This window comes from Gouania willdenowi, chromosome 11, assembly GCF_900634775.1.
Source record: "Gouania willdenowi chromosome 11, fGouWil2.1, whole genome shotgun sequence".
NCBI lineage: Eukaryota > Metazoa > Chordata > Actinopteri > Blenniiformes > Gobiesocidae > Gouania > Gouania willdenowi.
Window position 1 is genome coordinate 19,329,035 of NC_041054.1, and position 21,079 is coordinate 19,350,113.

Genomic DNA, 21,079 nt, shown 5'->3' on the forward strand with positions numbered 1-21,079 from the left:
TTGCGTAGTCTTATAACTCCTACCCACTAAACAACAGCTATGCAGTTATTTTTGCATATATTCATTTTTTTATATTTTGTCATCTTCTCAGCCTATGGTTTTAGAAATGTCACAGTGAATTGGGTTATTTTTAGAAACCCTAAGGCCCCGTTTACACAAGAACGTTTTGTTTTTTTCCCCGTTTTTGTTTCCAAAAAGTTCCGCATTCGAATGGCAACGTTGTCAAAATTATCTCCGTTTACATGGGACCGTGGGAAACACCAAAAACGATGTAGTATACATGCCAGGCCAATAGATGGCGGTGTGATTTTGCAACGAACCAAAAATAGAACATGCGCAGAGACACGACCAAAAACACGTAAGATCAGAGCTTTAATCGGACCTGAACCGGCCCAAGCCTGACAGAATCTGGCCCAAACCCGATTAAAGCCAATCTGTCTTTAAACCCAAACCTGTTACAGCCTGAAACTATTCACATCCATGTGCGCTAGGGTGGTTCACAAAATAAAATTTCACCAAATTTTGCCAGATCACTTTTTGTTTTGTTCCAATTGCCAGTGTAAGCATCTGTACCAAAAATTTAATCAATCGCTGCACATTTAGGGGTGGCACACTTTTTCACAATTTTGAATTTTTTTCTATTTTTTGGAATAGTGTTTTGAACTGTTGTAATGTTCTTAGTCCTTTACTATAAATACAGGGATAAACTATTGACCATACTTTCATTTATATCGTTAAAGCTTCCTATATCAGTGAAAGTTGTGGAAAAAGTATACCACCCTTTACGGATGTTACAGTATATTGACCCAATCTTAGGCACAGATGTTGAAAATACCAATAGGAATAGAGCAAAATGCGATCTGGCAAAATTTGGAAATAATTTTTTTGACCATTATATTGTGAAACACCGTAGTGTGTGTGCATGTGGAATGATTTAAGGCCATTTGCTTTAAGAACTCAGCTTTATTTATTTGCCTCACTCTGAGGCTCTGCAGATGCAGTGAGCATGCCCGTGACACAAAGCGCCGATTCCCGGTTTACACGGAGACGGACACCGAAGCATTTTGAAAAACTTTCACTCTGGAGCCCATTTTTAAAAAAATTTCATCATGTAGCACCAAAACGCTGTTGCTGTGTAAACAGACAGCCAATAAACAACAAAACCTTTGCATTTCCGCTTTGAAATGTTGTTGTGTAAACAGGACCTAAGAAAGGTTAAAGAGTAACTAAACCCCTGCTTTCTGCTGACCAGCCACTGGGGGGGAGAAATGTAAAAAAATGCCTTGATTATGGGCGTTACCCCAGTCAGGCAGTCGTTCAGCGCTGCACGTGCTATCATGACATGAAGTCCTACAGACACTATAGCACTCAGGGACAAACAGCCCTGCACTCCCACCATGAGCCTTGGAACACCACATATAAACCAGGAACACACACACACAGCGACAAGAAGTACACGCACGTCCGCGCACACGCAGAGACAGACGGGTATACACACACGATGTGTCTGAACATACACGCATTACTTGATGAACCCTCCGATTAGTGCAGAATCTGCTCTTTATAGAAGAACAGAGTCAAAAACATCACTACTGCAGAAAGGAGTTCCGAATTGAAGCTGTCAATCAATGCTCACTGAGGGCTGTGATAGGATGAAACCCTCCACCCTCCTCCCAGCTTTTATAGGAGGGGCGGGGCCAACAGTTAAAGTTATTGACGCACGATGGTTGAGATGACACATCACGATCTCTCTCGGCCAATAGCAAAATTAAATGTTAACAGCCGTCGTTCAACCCTTAGAGGGCAGTCACTCTAACATTTTACAACTCAAATATGTTAAAATGATTCAGAATGTCCTTGTGTAAAAAGTGTTTTTAAATTCACTTTAATCATTTCCCTCAACCTGTAAACTTTACAAAGTTTGACAAATGTTTGCTACTCAAAGTCTTAGTTTGAATAGCTTGAATACACACATGTTGTATCACAGTTGCTTTCACTGACATGCCTTCAATGATGGTCTTTTTTCTGTGCACAAACCTGTGGACTTCCCCCTTAACACACTCCGACATAGACGACATGCACAGCAGTAACAAACTGCCAATTGTTGTAGGAGGAACAAACTACTACATTGAGTCTCTACTGTGGCGAGTCCTGCTGGACACAGCGGTAAGTGTCATGTCATTCTATTGGATGCTGTTTTAGTTCCTCAAACGTTGTTGATGTCTTTGAAGGAGATTATTCTAAGCAGTGGTGTGATAAAGGAGTAGCTAACCAGCTCGCCCTTAAGACCCACAAGAAAATGTAAAGCAATGCAAAGAGCCACAGAACACACTTTAACAACTATAACCAAAGGTATTTTAATTGTTTCCATGTTGTTAATCATTTTAATGTATCTTTCCTACCCAGCATGAAAAGCTACTGTTTTCTGTAGTTCTGATGCCAACAGAAACACTCCCCCTACCTTATAATAAAACGTATTAAAAATACTTTAAGCAGAGGAAAAGTTTAAGTACTCAATGTAGGATTATACACGTGGTGTCTCACAGAAAGAAAACAAGGAGTCCGGGGATGCAGGCGACGGGGCTCAAAACAGGAAGTTGGAACTGGAGAAACTGGCTGGAGCAGAGTTACATGAACGACTGGCTAAGGTGGATCCCACTATGGCTGCCATGTTGCATCCTAATGACAAGCGCAAGATAGCCAGGTGATTTTATTCAACGTGTGATAATGGGCAGTGGTGGGCGGGCTCGTAACTCGAGGGTCTCTGCTTTGGATCCAAAATGAGCCATGACTGTGGGACCTTGAGCATCACCCTTAAGGCTCAAACATACTTGGACGGACCCCGCGCACAACGGACTCAGTGTGGACTGTCTGCTTTCCTCAGAGCTTACATACTTGGGCGCACCGCCGCATAGTAGTTTCCATCAAAATCGTACGTCCCATGATTCTTAGCGCTTCTCTGTAGTCCTTGTACTCTTGGGTGTGTTTTAAAGGTGTCTGTACTTTTGTAGCTTGACTGCCAGTCTCTCCTCTAAGCTCGTGTTCATTTTTCCTGTTCTGTTTCACCAGGTGGGTGAAATACAGGTTGGTGTTACATTTAATGTAGGTTTGTACAATGCCGAGCAGTGTTTTGTGTGACGCGGTAGTAAAATCTGAGCTTTGCATTTAATTGTCCCCGCAGACTCCGCTTTGCTGGTGTCCACCCGAGTATGTTTGAGCCTTTAACCTAACTCCTCCTCGAGTGCTACACTGGGGCTGAGTTAAAAGGATGGGTTAGAAGCAGGGAACCCATTTTGTGTGTGTACTGGCAGTACATATACGCATTTAAAGGTGAAGTATCTCTGTTTAACCCTTTAACACCTGTAGTTTTAACACCGCTGCCTGGGGTTTTTGGCTTATTTTGTCTATAAAATGTTCAGTGACTGTCCTTTGAGGAAGTTATTATACCCTTTTTCCTACAACACTTTAGAATTCCAACAATTGGCAGGTTTTTTTCTTCAATTTATTGCATGTTCTACCAGTGTAATATCAGTTTAAAATGAAGAAAAACACAAAAATGAAATGGATTTTTTGAGATTTAGTAGGAAGAAAACAATGGGAGCTCATATGAATAACAGATTTGTCAACAAATATATACAATTTACAATGTATAAAACTATTTACAGTAAAAAAAAAAAAAAAGTGTTTCCATGTTTCATTTGTTAAAATATAGATTGATAAAGACATTGGTGATCAACTGGTAAAAGTAAAACAATATTGTCTAAACCTAGCACAAAAAATATGAAAATTTGTTGGTAGAATATTTCTATGTTGTAACAATGCTTCTTGGCTATAAATTGACATTGGCTGAGAGGATTTGGCCATTTTGTCATGGGTACAGCCCACATGCTCAGCTCTGCTGCTCGTCCCACACATGCATGTTTCCTACCAATGTGGCACAATTTAAAAGGGAAATAAACCAGCTTTCCAACAGTATAAGATTTATTGCCAAGAAGCAAAGTTGCACAGAAACAATCCAACAAACACACATTCCCTTACTTTTGTGCTAAGTTATATATGTAATATTTATTAATGCATGTTACAAGATCTACTGACATTCCGCTCCTAATCTGTGGGGTTTATTGAGGACTTGACCCCGCCCTTTGCAGCTATAACAGCATCAGTTCTTCTAGAAAGGCTTTACACAAGGTTTAGGAGTGTGTTTTTAGGAGGTTTTAGAGTGTTTCCTCTGAAGGGCATTTTGGTTCAGGCACTGGTTTTGGACAGAGGGATCTGCACTCAAAATGATCCCAAAACTCTATCATGTGGAGGTCAGAACTCTATTCAGTCAAGTTATATTAGTTCACACAAAATGTGCTCATTCGTGAACAAATGACCTTGTACTTGCATATTTTAAGGTATGAAATTGGAGTCTACGTCTTGAAAAAATACAGTACATGGTGCTTGGCTCCCAAAGTTTACATGGTGCACGATGCAGTTAGGCCTGAACTATTCTATCAAAGTTCTCACCAGGAATTTTTCACAGCATAGAAGAATCGTGTGGCATGCGAGCAAGCGTCATCGACGCGGGACATTTTGAATTTCTGAGAGCCAAATTTAGTGGAGGAAAGCTGAAGTTGGGTTTCTTGTTTGTTTTTGTTTTTATCTTTGTTCCAGCCTTATTTTAAAGCTAAAAGTTATTTGTTGAATACGTGAAGGTGATGATGAATGTAGTTATAGAGTTACTCATGCTTGGTATAGGTCCTCCACTAATAAATATTCACACACACTGTAGAGACAACAAATAAGATTTGATTCAAAAGACTGATTCCAAGACACGTTTTTCAAATTAAAATGAGGTTTTATGTGGGACCTGCAGTAATATTGGAACAAACACACACACGCGGAGGGCGTGCCGCTGAAGTATGTGTTCTCGGTTATGCAGATTTAAAAGAGAGTTAAAACAACCCGTGCACGCCTTAAAGTCCCTTTTATGTCCAAGTGTGCAACAATTATTACAACGGTACCGATTAAAAAAAGGAAAAAACAACTGAAAATCCCCCCTAAGTTGCTGAAAACTGGGCGTAGGGGGCACCATCGCCCCGTAGGGGGGTCCCTACGCTCAACCCTAATAGTGTCCAACCATAATTTAATAAACTAATTGGCATACGGAGAAGTGTGACTCAGCTCTTTAGAGATCAGATCTGCACTGCTTTGGACCTCCAGGACATTTCGCTTTACATCTCGTCTCCAATGCCTTAAATAGCATTTGGCTATAGAAGCCATTCTGTAAACTCCACAAACTGGTAGTGGGCCAATCTGAAAACCACACACTGTATGGTGGTCTGTATATGCTGACAATGCAGAAAATGTGGATTTCTTTTATGCATCCAGTGACCCAGCTGTGTGATTTTTACACTGGCAGACGACTTTATGGCCAAAAATCTATTACACTCGCACACCTCTGAATATTTAAGTAAATGACTTATCACACCAATAATAGGAGTGACGTATTCTTATGCAACGTGTAAAAGTCGTCCACATCGCTACGTGTTTGCTTTCTTTACACTTGTGGCCGAGGACAAATGTGAACCACCTGAAATCCAAAATCTACGGAGGTGTAACATCTGGCACTATAATGTATTACACCAGAGGATGTTTGCCTGGCATGTGTTGAACTCGTCAGAGTTTGAGAATGAATTGTTGCAAAACATATTTGACATGATTTTGTATGTCACGAAACGTGTTCTGGTGTTTGAGGAGACATTTTCTAGCAATATCCAAGGAGAGGTTTGGCCTCGTCTTTGGCTGACACAAACCATTACACACGCACACATTTCTTGATGAGTCACAGTATGACACTTGTCTCCTGTGTGAGCAGGTTAGGTTACCCTGTTCTTTCATTTGACAGGAGATGACAGAAATCATCTTTCCCTCATAACCTCGGCGAGCAGCCAGGCAAGACTAATATGGCTGATTTGGATTTAGATTGGAGCATCTCAAAGACGTGTTCAGAACAAAAAAAAGGGCTAGATTTTGTCCTGGTCTGAGAAATGCATTGGATTTCATACTCCTAAACTGCTAAAGTAATATTATTAACATGCATGCCTGATGGTGGTAGGGATGGAGGTACATTTTAATCATTATATTTTCTGGTTGAATGAAATTTGACATTAAAATAAGAGGAATAGAGAGTAGATTCATGCTATGTAGGAGTCACTTTCACAGCTTTATTTTTCATTTATTACCTCCGCCAATTAGGTCATATTTTCACAGACATTTATTTGTTTGTTAGCAGGATTACGTGAAAAGTACTTTTAACTAAATTATTATTATTTTTTGTAAGTATTTTTATTTGGTTTCGCATATATTTTTCTCAAGGTACAAATAACCCATTATTGTTATTTTAACACAAAAACATCACACACTATATAGCCTACCCCCAAAAAACATAGACATACCCACACACAAAAAACTATATATTTATATATATATGTAAAGCAAGTGACAATAAAAAATAAACAATACATATATTTAACACATACGTACACACAAAAATAATAATAAAAAATAACAAAACAACAAAAGTATATCAGACAAACAGGTAAACAAAGATAGAGAAAAACCAGTGTAAATACACAGAAATAATGTGAATTTTGATATACAAAGGAATTGCAGTGTGTTCCAAGTTGGTCAGTACAGGTCAGTACAACCTGTTACACAAAACTGTCAAATGTAATGACATTTTAACCAAAGATAGACATTACGCCATGGAATATTCCATTCAATCTTGGAGGGAATCCAAATCAATATACTGAATCTTAATAATAATTGTTTTTTTTTAGTTTTTTTAAATAGTCATTGGCAAAATTTCAGAAATTCATCTCTGTTTATAACTGACCAATCTTTATGAGATTTGACTCATTTATGTTGAGTTGGTTCCTCAATTACCTTGCAGAGTTTCATCTGGATCAGATCCAGATTGTGTATTTTACTGTGATTTTTCCCAAACAAATGGGGGTGCCCATACACTGTATCATTTTTAATGACAGGACAAATTTCTTACAAGTCTTTAATGTGTAAATAATCATGTTAACATATGTAGCAAAGAGGAGATTTAGTGCTTTTGGAGGTTTGTTAGGAATAATTTACCCAAAAATGGGATAATGCTGTTTTTAGACTGTTATAAGAATTGAAAGCTTTGGTCTTGTAGTTGCTTTGGATGAATACATTATTTTAATAGTTTTAAAACCAGCATCTAAAGCAAGTCATTTTCCTGCACTTCAGTCTCTTCAACAAGTGGTGAAAACAGTTTTTTTTTTTCCTCCACATCACAGAAACATAATTCAGCTGCGTATTGTGATTAAAGAATGCCTGAACAGTTAAGCTTCGTTTAAACAGCTGTTCAGCTATTGGGGATTGATTCTGTGAAATAATTGCTTGTAAAATGGGCTTTACAATGAACGAGGGGATAAGTATGCTCAGGTAAGATGCTGAAATATCTGATGCTACAATCAGGGATGGACTGGCCATCTGGTGGGCCGGGAATCGTCTCGGTGGGCCGGGCCAGTCAGATATGGTCCGCTACGGTTTTTTTTTTCCGTTTGTTTTTTTTATGAGCGAGTGAAGGCAGACATGGTAACATGTGCCCAAAAGTGGCAAAAACACGGCAAGAAAAGTGTGAAAAGTGACTGTAAATAGTTTTTAAAAAGGACAAAGAATATTTACTCTCATGAACGAGATTTACAGAAAAATGTCAAATAATTATTTAAAAATCATTTCAATTCCAAAGCTTTCATACACACAGGGGTGGAATGGCCATCTGGCACATTGGATATTGTCCTGGTGGGCCGTCAACATGAAGTGGGCCGGTCCGCTACTTTTTTGATTAGCGAGTGGAGGCATACATTATAATAGCTAATAGATGGTTAAAAATGGTCTAAAAGTTACAAAAATTTTGCAAGAAAAGAGTGCTTTTGGCCCATTTTAGCTTAAATGTGCAAAATATGGCCAACAATCGTAAAAATGGGCAAAATATGGCCAACAATAGTAAAAAAAAAAAGAGCAAAATGTGGCAAACAATAGTGAAAAAGAGCAAAATGTGGCAAACAATAGTGAAAAAGGGCAAAAATGTGGAACATAGAGACAAAATGTAGGGAAAAAGGTAACCAGTGGTATTTATTGGGCAAAAGTTAGCTTATTTAGATGAAAACTGGTCAAAAAAAATTCATGAAAGAACAAAAATTGGATAAAAATTAATTTGTAAAAATGGACTAAAAATTGGAAAAAAACTGAAATTTATTGGCAAAAGGTAATTAAGGTCTGAAAAAAGTGCCAGAACCTTTTGTAAAGGGACAAAAATGGCTAAAGGAAATCGGTAAAAAGGGGTTAAAAAGTTTCCACCTTTTCTAGGGGAATAATAATTGAAATGAAGAAATAAAAAGCCACATGTTGAGCATCACTGACTTAATAACAGCTTCTAAATGGTTTCTCTGATAGTGTAGTGGGCTGGTCTGGACACAAAATGCCAGGGTTGTAATTTTTGTCCCAGTCCACCTCTGGCTACAATGCATTTCTATTGTGTGAATGTCTCCTGCAGGAGTCTTCAAATTCACGAGGAGACGGGCGTCCCCCACAGCCGCTGGCTGGAGGAACAGAGGCAACAGGAAGGAGGTGACGGGCTTGGAGGACCTCTGCGATACCCAGAGCCCTGCATATTCTGGCTGCATGCTGAAATGAAGGGTAAGCAACGTTCCAGAAGAACAACAACGCTAAAGATAAACAAGCTTTAAATATAATGGTAGAGATTATCCTGGAAGGTTTTTCTATTTTTTTTTTTTTTTTACTTCCTTCATCCACTGTGTCTTAGCTTTAGACACGCGGCTGGATGGTCGGGTAGATGAGATGTTGTCTGCAGGATTAATCAGAGAGCTGAAGGACTTCCACATTCGATATAATGCGCAGAAAATCAAGACTGACAGGTAAGAGAAAGGGTAGCTAAATCAATATTCTTCATAATGATCATCTTAAAAACATAATGGGCAGCCAAATTTAACCACACCTGTGTCCACATTTCCCTTTTTAGCTTCAGCCTTGATAGTTTTCTATCTAGATGTTTCTAATCAATGCAGGCTTTCTCTTTGAGAAGACATTTATCAACCATCCACACTGTCTATTTTAGTCCTACAATTTATTTTCACTGTTTCTTTGTTTGTTGTTGTTGTTTTTCTGATAAGAATGAAGGTTTAGATTAAACTTGGACCATAAAATGAATCAGCACAATGCTCACATCTTGAGTCTGAAAAGGTGACATCACCTGAGGCTGTTTGTCACACCTGAGACTGCATCCTCTTCATGAAAGTTTCCTCCACAAAATCACCGCCAATACTTTAAACCCCCTCAGGGGATGACCTGCCTTCATGCCTTTGCAGTACCTTTACTTAAGTAAAAAAAGAATATCACATGTTTAAACTCTTCCGAGGTTGACATTTCTAATATTATTAAAAGGGAATTTTGTGGTGAACATTTTGTTAAGCTAATATGAGGAGTATGACAAGCTAGTGCTGGGCAAAAAATTGATTTATTGAATTTGTAGATAAAAACAACTTTTATTTTGCAAATTCAAGTTAAAAAAAAAATAAATAAATTATATATACAGTATATATATATTATATTATTTTGAAAGAAACTTTTCTTTTGACAGGCATGCTGTGAAAAGCATGTTGCACAGCAAAATATATAGATTTCTGTTTCAAAAAAGATTATATATGCGTGTTTTCAACAGCTATCTTTGAAAAAAAACAAAATTTGGTTGGTTGAATTAAAAAAAAAAATTGTTATTCAGAAAATTGAAGCTACTGTGAAGGCGCTGTTGCACTTTTGCTTAAACCTGGGTTGAAGCTTGAAATTGTTGAATGACAGAGCCTCATTTACATTTTATTTTGGGATTATTCTATGCATTTTATCTCTTGAGGACAATCACAGCAATAAAGTTGCACTTTTGACAATATATCTGATGTCTACAGTAATTTTTAAGTGCATTAAAAAAAATTGAAAATTTAATTTTTCTTGGTAGGCAAAATTTGCCCAGCCCTATGATTAGCAAACTGTTGACTCATTTCAACATTGGAATCAGGACTTGTAATGTAATGTAAAAACGCTGCCGGTAAGAAATCACGGTGCATCCGTCTACAGCAGTGGTTCTCAAACTTTTGGTTCAAGTACCCCTTTTTTTGTATTCCTGAATCCAAGTACCCCCTTTTTGTCCGACTACAGCGTTTTGCTCAGATTACATTTAAAAAAAAAACAACTATAGAGCTAAAAATAAATATTATAAAACTGCATATTTTTAATGCTTTCATTTGTTAATTTGCCACTCTCCCTTTCTGAAGTGTCGCCTGTAGTGCCATCAAGTATCAATCAAGTATCCATTTGAGAAACACTGGTCTACAGAACTCCACATCCCACAATGCAATGCATGAAACTTCTTTGACAAGTGCTGGATTTCCATTACAGGTTTTCGCAAAATAAAAACGATATTTCTAAATGTCGACAAAGTATAATTGCGCTTTGAATGTTGTTTTGTGCAGGAGCCTCGTAACTCCCGTGAGACTTCGCTGCAGGAAGATGGACGCTCCAAACCTCCTTATAACACTGTATTCATTTGTTGTTTCACGTCTAATCTGGCAGTAATAATTTTAAGGTATAATGCTAAGAAATCATCCTCTTTTAGATACGCACACCGCGTCATGTTTTCTCGGAGAGCAGTGACGTGTATTTGCGGAAAAAGTGTTTCCATGGCGCTTTTCCGACAGTTCAATATCAAAATGCCTGAAATTCCTCCTCGTGAAAGCGTAAAAACTTTCCAGCAATATTTGAGTGTTTTTCCGAAATTCAGGTGTTTCCAATTTCGTAATGGAAACACAGCTAGTGTCAATACAATGGAATGCACAGTGGAGATCAAAAGAAACATTTTAATGGCAGTTTTAACATTGTGCATCTTTGATTTGTTGATCTATGAGGCCTACACTATGTCTTTATCTGATTTTTTTTTTTTTTTTTTTTTAAAGCTATTAATCTATGAAATGCTAAAGTGTTTGGACCACATATCCTCAGACACTTATCCTGATGTTTGTGTAACAGGCAGGGATAATGTGAGCACAGGCTGAATAAGTGAAGTGAAGCAGCCAAACGACTATCCTGTTATTTACTTCCTCCTCCCACCCTGACAGGTCACTCTGCTCCGTACTCACTCATTTCCCCACGGCCTGAAGACCAATTTAGATCCAGCCCACTCTGTTGCACATTTGGCTCAAATGGGACTGATATTTCTTGAAGATGCCCAGCGATTATTAATAATTATAGAGATAAGCCCCCCCCCCCCCCCAATACCACATTAACACTGCCAGGGGAGTCTGATCTGTGCTTATTACCTCAAGGTCTGTTAGTCTACACTGAGAAGACATTTCAGTGGCACTGGAACAAATTACATCCTGCACTTCTTCGCGGTGTAGCAGAGACGGTTGACTGGGGAATTTAAAGATAGTCGAGATTAAAATCTGAGCAGTATTTCACACAGTGACAAACTGCTGTCGAACATGTCGTTAACACAAACCAGATGAGCTGTAGCATTTAGCAGCCTGCTGCACTATGAGGTAGTCAGTGTGAGCTTCCATCCACAGACCTGAGTTTGGTTTATCACACACTAGCACTTTATCTTGCTTAGACTCCAACCATCATAGGAGCAGGTTTTATTTATTTATGCTTGACCTTCTTTTCCTCGGTGTTAATCTGGACAAATACTGGTGTCAAAACACAACATCAGGCTTTATTGTGTCCCACACAGCCCGACTCTAATCAAAGTAATGACTATGATAAGTTATTTGGTGCTGTACGTACAAAGGGAGATGGGCTATCTATGAAATTAGTTTGACTATCCCAAGACCAGAATGCACCAAGACCAAGAGCATAAAAATCAGCTTTAAAGGTCCAATATAATGCTGTTTTCACCCATCTCCAATTGTTCTAAGAACCCAACAACAAAGTATTTGAGTAAAGTGAGGTATTTCTGATGGTGTGACGTCTGAGATTTTGCAGGTGTGACACATGAGGCACAGGAACAGATTTCCAAGGAGGCAAGACGATCAGTGAGCAAACGCTGAATGTTTTAAGTCAATTTACAACATTCATTAATCCGTAACAGTTCATAGTGCTTCTCTTTATTATCACCAGAGGTGAAAGTAACAGATTACAAATGCTCACCTTATTGTAATTAGGTTTCTACACCCAACCATTAGTGAGTGAATTATTATTTTTTGTTTTAAAATGATCAATTGACATTGTAGTAAGAGTTTGTTATTGTCAAAATGGTACCCTAAACCACAGTACTGTACTGATTCCAGATCAGAAGTTTATGTAAGCACATTGAACATAATCCATACATGCATGTTTTTCTTCTTAGGGTGCTTTCACGCATGCCTCTTTGATCCGCACTATGCTTCACTTGCTCGGATAGTCCGGTCTTTTTGCTGTATGTGAAAGGTCACTCAAATTCTGGTGCGGAGCAAATAAGCGAACTCTGGTCAAGGGGTGTCCGGTTCTGATATTAATATCGGACATTGGTCCGATTGCAGCCAGAAAACGAATATCGTATTTCATCAGACTGCATCTAAAATGTCCGATATATATTATATTATGTTTATTCAATTGTAGAATACTGTAGATATTATGTTGAATGTTAAAATGTATGAAACCAATTGGTTAAAATTAAATGGGTCAGTTTTTCTCATACTTACTGTTGCTGACAATTGTTCTTTGTTTGAGTAACATCACTTGATCAAGTCTTTTCTAACATTCCACAGTACAAAATAAGTAATAAAAGTGTGTATGATCGATATCGGTATCGGCCAGTACTCAAGGCTGCAATATCGGTTTCGGTATCGTATCGGAAATGACAAAGTTGTATTGAGACATCCCTACTCTGGTCCCCTATAAAATGTGGGTCTTGTGCGGTTTTTAACCATGTGAGAAAGCAAACCGGACCAAATATAGGACTTTATGTTGAAGCGCAATTGTGATGGAGCAACTCCATCAGTGACTGGGCAGCGGCGTAACACACCCATCACACAGACTTTCGATGCGGAAACAGGCACGTGCACACACTCACAACCCAGTGCTCCCGCAGGCAGCACACACACAAATATCAATGATCCATCCATCCATTTTCAGACCCGCTGTGTCCGCACACAAACACGTCACAAACATTTCCTCACTACATTCCGTATTACTCCCACATCATTAATTTATGTCACTTCTCTCTCTTCCTCAAACTGTTCACATAGTCGGAAATGGCTGCACACCTGACTGCTTTATGTTTCACCTGCTCATACATTCACATTTTCACACATTATACGTCATTACCGGTAAGTTGCCGATGTCATGATGCCTTTGAGCGCTGACCGGTGTGAGACGGAGCGGCATCAACTGTGTTTATCTTGCACATTAGCGCAGGTTGTGGGATCGTGTGATTATGGGTTGTTTTGAATTATTATTAATGACGTTTCTGCCGGGATAGTTTTAGGATATCCCTTGGAAAACATAGGAAGAAAGACCAAATATAGGATGTGACGGCGCCCTGTCAGTGACTGCAGCGGCACATCGCCACGGCAACGAACACACACACACACACACACACACACACACACACACACACACACACACACACACACACACACACACACACACACACACACACACACACACACACGTTCAGTGCTCCTCCATTCTGGACACAGACAAACACATCACAAACATTTCCACACTCATTATGTTTATAGGTCATTTTGAATGATTATTAATTACGTTTCTGGGGGGATTGTTTGAGGATTTCCTTTGGAAAATGCATTTTTCTGTCTGAAGTGTAGTTTTCGTCTATGGAGGATGAAGTATATTATAGGCGACTGACTGTTTTGCCTATTTAAAAAGAATTGTACATTTTCACAAACTGTTTATTTTATACAGATGCCTTCATGGAAAATAAATTAAGTTCCAATTCTGCAATATTTGGTTTCTTCCTTTTTAAGTTTATACATGAGATTTTTACTGTATGCAAGGGAACCGTGGCAGCATTTATTTTAAATAAACGTGGGGGGTAAAAGTAACTAGTAGCGTTTACCTTGAGTACTATTTAATTGAGCTATTTTTTACGTTTACTTGAGTATTTTATGTATGACTTACTTGTGCTTGTACTTCAGTGCAATTTCAATCAAGTAACAGTACTTTTATTTGAGTAGGATATATCAGTACTCTTTACACCTCTGATTATCACATTAATGAAGTATAGAAGAATAGCAAATATGTTCTGGTCTCGGCTGGTCTTGACCGAAAATCCACAGTCTGACCAGTCCGTGATAAGACCAAGACCTTCAAATTGTGGTTTAGAGACCAAGGCCGGTCGTGAGTACGACAACACTAGATCACACACAGATCCATTTAAAGTGACAAGAACAAAGTAGCACATTTTATTCATCAACCTTAGATTATGGAGCCAACAGAGAGCTACATGATGACATAAGTAATCCTGGGTGTGGCTACAGGGAGTTGATGCATTGCTGGATGTGTGCCCAGCTCCCTTCTTCCATCGCTGATTTCTTTCCTCCTCTCCATCCCTGCCACCTTTGCCCTCTCAGCAATCCGATCGCCCATGCACATCTCTCCCCCCACCTCTCTCCTCTATCTCACCCTGTGCCTCCATCCATGGCAAGGCTTCTGCGACCAGACGTCAAGGTCAAATCTCTTCCTCCCTTCTTGCTGCTTTCTTCCTCCTCTCTTTCTTTTTCTCCCTCCATTCACTTTACATTTCCTGTGATCGGCCGCTGCTCTCAAATGTCTCTCTGCCCGTCTAGCCAGATTTATTTGAGCTGTTTCCTCTTCTTGTTTCTATTACAAGCACTAGATTAGGGCTCAAAAATTGGCTGGCGTTACTGCTATTGTAATACTCTTTATGCAGTTTGGGAAACAAACATTCTTTATTAAAAGCATTTTTGTTTATATATCAGTGTTGCAACCCAAGTGGAAAGTCTATGTTGGTCTTTGGCATGAATATAGTCTTTGTTTCCCAAGTTTAGCCTAAAATATCTTATAGAGGACATATTATGAAAAATCCACTTTTGCAGTCTTTTTGAACACAAATGAGGTAACTTGAGTGTCCACACGGCACACAAAATGTGAAATAAATCCTTTGCTTGTGGCCTGTGTAAGTCTTACAAAACAGAAAAAAGTACTCCGTTTCAAATTTTCTACATTTGTGATGTCACAAGTGCAATCGGTAAAGAAAATACACTCCCCTCCACTAGTGACTCCACCCCCAACCTGATGAAAGCTTTTGTGAAAGTCCGCCATTGTTTTTCTTGCTAGCGAAGGAGTGATGGCTACCCGTAAAACTGAATACAGAACTTGCCCGCTGCCACTGCCACGCCTCCACAGTGAACATACACTGTAGTGCAGAGGTTCTCAACTGGTCACCCTGGGACCCACATTTTCCCACGGACATTAAATCGCGACCCACTTTTTTTTTTTTCAGAATTCAACCGACAAATTTTTGCTTTTCAAAAATAGCATTTGATAACACACATATAATCATTTTTTAAATATAAATCTACATATTTTTCTGTGCAACATGTATTTCACAGCATGCCTGTCAAAAGAAAAGTTTCTTTTAAGATAAAATACAACTCCAACATGAGAGACATTAAATATTTATTTATTTTTGACCAGCTGTCCGCGACCCACCCAGTACAGGTCCGTGACCCACTTTTGGGTCCCGACCCACTAGTTGAGAACCGCTGCTGTAGTGTATGCACTATTTGTTCATGTGGAGGTGTACTCCGCTCTTGTGGTTTCCAGCACATCTTGTGGTTTGGTCTAGCACCAAGGAGCAAACACATTTTTAGTACCTGTTATATCACCTCGTATCGCTGATCTGACGTGTTTGTGACACAATGCTACGCAGCGGTTGGACAAAACAAATGATTATCACCTTAAATGCACTATTCCTGTAGTTAGGAGAGCAACAGTGGAGGAGAAAGTGACTTAGCAGCTTTACACTCCAGTGAGAGTTTGAATGACTGCTGCTGCTGCTGCTGAGATAAACACAGACCCTGAAGCGCTGAGATGGACTCACAATAACAATAGCCGCTGAAAACCATAACAGTGTGTTGACACACTCATGAATATGCATAAGTTGGCCCCTAAACAGCCCGATTTTAAAACTGCTCAGAAAGTCACTTTTCAGAGGCTAAAATTCTGGAAATCAGGCGAGTTTGAGGAAATAAACCCCAAGTACTGTGTTTTTGGTGTTGGAGATGGGTGAAAAATAGCATAATATGTCCCCTTTAACAAAAGAACTACTTATCTAGCATGCGCTATTTAAGGAAATAATTTATATGGCTTTTGTGATGAGCTCTTTAACTAGTTGCATCACTTGCACGTGTTTCACTCTTTTTTTTCTTTTTATCGTACATGTGTCACCTAATTCCCTAAGTAGTCTTGCACCTGTTCGGACAGAGACTTTCCTTTCCACGGAGAATGAATCACAGATAGAAGAGCAAGGGAAATTAGTCACTAATGGAGGTCTATAAAAGTAAACTTGGATTCTTCCTCTCCTCTCCTTTCCCAGTCAGGACTATCAACATGGGATTTTTCAGTCCATTGGTTTCAAGGAGTTTCATGATTACCTGACGGCCCCTGAAAGCACCACCCAGCAGGAGAAAGACTCTCTTCGGGACAAAGGTCAGAGGTCAACCTGGTCAAAGTTAAACAGATGGAATTGGATTTACTGGCTGGTGAAATGGTTGACTGATCAACCAAAGAAGAGTATATTTTCTATTTTCTAATGAGCTTTCTCTTTCTTTTTTTTTTTCTTTTAAAAAAAAAAAAAAAAAAATCCTTCTGTTTAGGTATTGAAGCCTTGAAAATCGCCACGAGACGTTACGCACGTAAGCAGAACAAGTGGGTTCGCAACCGCTTTCTTAGACGTGAGTAACCCTTGTGTGCGTGAGTGTGTGAATGTGTGCGCATACGTCCATCCATCCTCCCAATCAGCCCTCACTTTAATAAGATGAGATCCAATTCACTCACACATTTCCTGTAGGGGGTCAGGTGTTAAAAGGGTCTGGTTGTGTTTATTGGTTTAGTTGCTTTTTCAGTTTGCCGTAATTTCCGCACTATAAGCCGCTACTTTTTTCTCACGCTTTGAATCCTCGGTTTAAACAATGACGTGACTAAGTTGTGGATTTTTCTTGGTTTTATAATCTTAATGCCGCCTCAAAAATTAGCTCCGTCACATTAGACCAGGTGGAACAATGAAATTGTTAACATTTAAATCGTTCTTGCTCTCACTGAATCATTCTGATCACTCATTTTGTCATGATGCACACAGCCTTGTCATAGCAACGACGTGGAGAAATATTGTCAGAGAGAGAGAGAGCGAGCGAGCGCCCGCTGCAGCATCAGCATGGATGAAGTAAAAGTCAACCAGTTTGTAATAGAAAGATAAACAGCATAAAGTTGTTAAATCACCACGTTAGGTTTGTTCAGCATTGATCAGTGCTCTGGACTCTGAGGCTGATGGAGACGCTTCCATAAGGAGGACGGACAGACGGAGCGGACATCAGAACAGCCTGGATCCAGGCTGTTCTGATCTCCGCTCCGTCTACAGTAAAAGTCAGCCAGTTTGTAATAGTATCATAACAGCATGAAGTTGCCAAATCACCACGTTGGATTTGTTCTGAAGCGATCGCATCCGTTTCTGACTCAGAGTCCGACTCGCTGTGATCGCTCCTCTGTAGTTCATGGTAAGAAGAGCGAATGAAGCGGTGTATCAGTCTGGTTCCAGTAAAAAGTGACCATAAAAAGCTGTAAATGGACTGATGTGTAGACGTGGGGCAGTGAGGAGGAGACTTCATGTAGTAAAGGAAGCTTATCAGTTGAAACACGGACATTTCCCTGCAACCTAACATGAGTGCAGCAGCCCGCCTACCTGTCCGTTCCGATTGGCCGTGTTGTCTGAAGGGCACCCTCATCACCCAATAGGGTGCGGCTTATGTTGGGTGGCGGCATTTGTGTGGATTTTTTTTTAGAAAATTGCTAAATTATTGTAACGCAGCCAATAAAACAGTGCGCTTTATAGCCAGGAAATGACGGTACATCTTATTTATATCCACTGTGTTGTTAAACAAAGGGTGTGCTGTGTACCACTCGTTTTTGCAGTAAATGAATGGTGTTGATGTGATTAACATTTATGGACCAAGTGCTTAAATGCTCCTCTATGTTTAAGTTGTAGAGCCTCTCTGTGTTTCTGACCATTTGATATGGTTGAGTTTTAGTTAGATTGTGATCAATTAGCAAAATGTATTCAATGCATCGGAAACCTGGAATGGTTTCGGAAGGGGCCAATGTAAACCCTGTAATATGTCATATTGTAGACCAACTTTTATCACAACAGGGGCCACAATAATGTAATTGTCTGATCTGAGGGCCACATTATAAACGTTCATGTAAGCAAAATGGAATAATGAAAAATTCGAGCATTAATACAGGAAGGAACAAAGGGCTTTGTTTTTATTTTTGTTGTTTTCTCAGTTTTGAGTCATTTTGAGCATTTTTACGTCAAAGAATAATTTCACTGGCATTTATCTTTGTTTGTCTGTTAGCAGGATTACGTCAAAAGTACCTTATACCATGGAAAATTCTATTCAATTTTGTAAAGGATTCTGATCAATATACTGATTCTGGATCAGTTTGAAAAATTCCTATCTTTTGACCGATTTTTATAAAATATGACTGTTACAGTAGGAGTGTGACGATATCTCGATACGACAATATATCCAATATATTGTTTACTGGAATGTTCTTACCAGTGACACCAATATAGTTATTGGTGTCACTGGTAAGAAAAACCCTATTTTTTGTTTACACTAAGTACTATTAGAGATACTTATTGGTTTACATTGCTATGTTGACACCTATTTACAGAAATGTTGCACTAAAATAGTGTCACTGTTCATAGGACACTTTTTCAATGTATTGTCTTTCAGAGATGTAAAATAAAAATTGTATTTTTTCCACTTAATCTTTTTTTTTCTTATGTTATAGATTATTGTAGATTGATTTCTGACCAATATATTGATAATTGCAGTATTGTCATAACGTGAGATAATCGTTATCGCGAGCTTTGTATCACGTATCGTGAGGTACCCAGAGGTTCCCACCCTGAAGTTACAGTATGTCAGACTGATTCCTCAATTACTCCACCGAGTTTGCATTTCCCGATTGTGCATTTTGTTGCAATTTTATGAAAAATAAGGGGTGCCCATACATTTTGACCTACTGTATGGTTATTAATGGGGCTGGAAATGTCTTTCAAGCCTTTAATCGTGGTACCATGATCAGGATAACTGATTCAGATAACTGCAGATACCTGACAAAGAGGAGATTTGGCTCTTGGCGAAGGGTTGCGCTCTCTGAGTGCTTTTGTTTTGTGCATTTTTGTTGGAAATTTGTGTGTCTTTGGATTATTTTTTTATATATGTTGTTGTTTTGTATGTTTTCTTTTTAATCTTTTTTTTTTTTTTTTTTGAATTAATTGGTGTATTACGTTGGGCTTTTATGTTCCTTCCAACATCTTGATTTACCATTTTTCTGGGATTTGTTTTGGGGTCATACAAAATCAGGCTGAGGGCCAGTTGCCTGTGTTTGCTTTAGACCACTTACCATCTACTGATGTGAATGTTAGCTAATAGAAATAATGTTTCCGAGTCCATCTGTGATGTGCTGCTACAGTAACACATCCCAAATGTCTTTGTACTAGTAACTAAGTATCTTACCGCCTAAGTACTGCACAGAAAGTTATCGCAGACACATACTGTATATATACCTCAAAGCCTTTACCTGCTTGTGTTCTAAGCCCTCTCAGGTCTGGTTTCAACCCTCTGTGAGTTCCGCTGTGTGAGTAAGGCAGAGTGCGTCTCACCAATTGCAGACGGCCCGGCAGTAACCCAGCCACCTAATCCTGTTAGGCCCAAATGGTTTAAGGCCACCACAGGACCTTAAACCTCACTGCCCCTCATTCTGACTGCCTCTCCACCAGTGCACACACCATATGTCACTGATCTGTGTCTGTGTCACTTATGTCTTCTATACAACCTAGTCTGACTCATGTTTGTGCAAATGCATGTTTTATTGTGACCCATCTTGGAAAAAAAGTATGCGTTAATACTACGTCTGAATTTTAAAATGGCAACAGGCGAAACCAAAGTCTTTGAAATCTGAATTTTAGATCATTTTATTTCTATAGTCTAATTCCCATAATTTGATATCATATTTTGATCTCTAGCTGCTACAATACCCTCTACATATCAGCTGTAAATAACAGCTATTCATGCAAAAACACAAGCGCCTTGCTGCATTTTCAAACCAGCCATTCCAAGGCCAGCTGAGGTTTAATCTCTCCAGCGAGTCCTGAACCGACCCCAGTTGGTCATTCCTGATGCATTTCCTAACAAAGGTGATGAAGAGGCTTCCTGGCCACCTCAGCTAGTGCCTGCTAATCCAGAGGACTATTGGCTCTACTTTGAGCTCCTCTTTGAAGAGTAAACTTTCTACCCCATCATAGGAAACTTTACACAAGAGTAAATGTTAAAGTCCGTGTAAAGCAGAAATAAATGAGTTTGTCACACCACAGAAACATGTGTCATTGACCACTGAGCCAAATTTAGAATATGAAATGCTAAGTATATAAAATTCAGTCTCAAAATCATGGAAAAACAAGCACTTATCTCTGCTCTGAAACGCTGTGGACGTGTCAGTTAGAGGCACTGGAACCACGCCCACACACGGGAAGGGCGCCTCCTCTGTATACTGTGTCCATGGGTGAGAGCAGTGTGAAAGCAGCTCCAGCATCAATAGTGGTTCTCCAATTTCTCGGATTGGGCCAAATGAGGTGTCAGTGGAAAGGTCTGCTCCGCCCAAGTCCCAATATGTGCATCTCTCCCGAGTCAGAACTGCGAAAAACACAATCGCGGTGCAAAAAAAGTGTTAATTT

At 39.2% G+C, this 21,079-nt stretch overlaps 1 protein-coding gene across 2 annotated transcripts in view; it reads left to right on the top strand.

Annotated features, from left to right (window-relative positions):
- trit1 (tRNA isopentenyltransferase 1) overlaps nt 1-21,079 on the top strand; it is a 73,173-nt gene that overhangs the window by 35,498 nt on the left and 16,596 nt on the right. For both annotated transcript variants that reach the window (XR_003675143.1, XM_028461873.1), the window contains exons 3-8: nt 2,068-2,166; nt 2,547-2,704; nt 8,579-8,721; nt 8,849-8,960; nt 16,655-16,767; nt 16,935-17,012. Coding sequence is in view for 1 of the 2 variants with exons in the window: in XM_028461873.1 (XP_028317674.1) it covers nt 2,068-2,166; nt 2,547-2,704; nt 8,579-8,721; nt 8,849-8,960; nt 16,655-16,767; nt 16,935-17,012 (703 nt within the window). In the remaining variant the exon portion in view is untranslated. The remainder of the gene's footprint in view (nt 1-2,067; nt 2,167-2,546; nt 2,705-8,578; nt 8,722-8,848; nt 8,961-16,654; nt 16,768-16,934; nt 17,013-21,079) is intronic.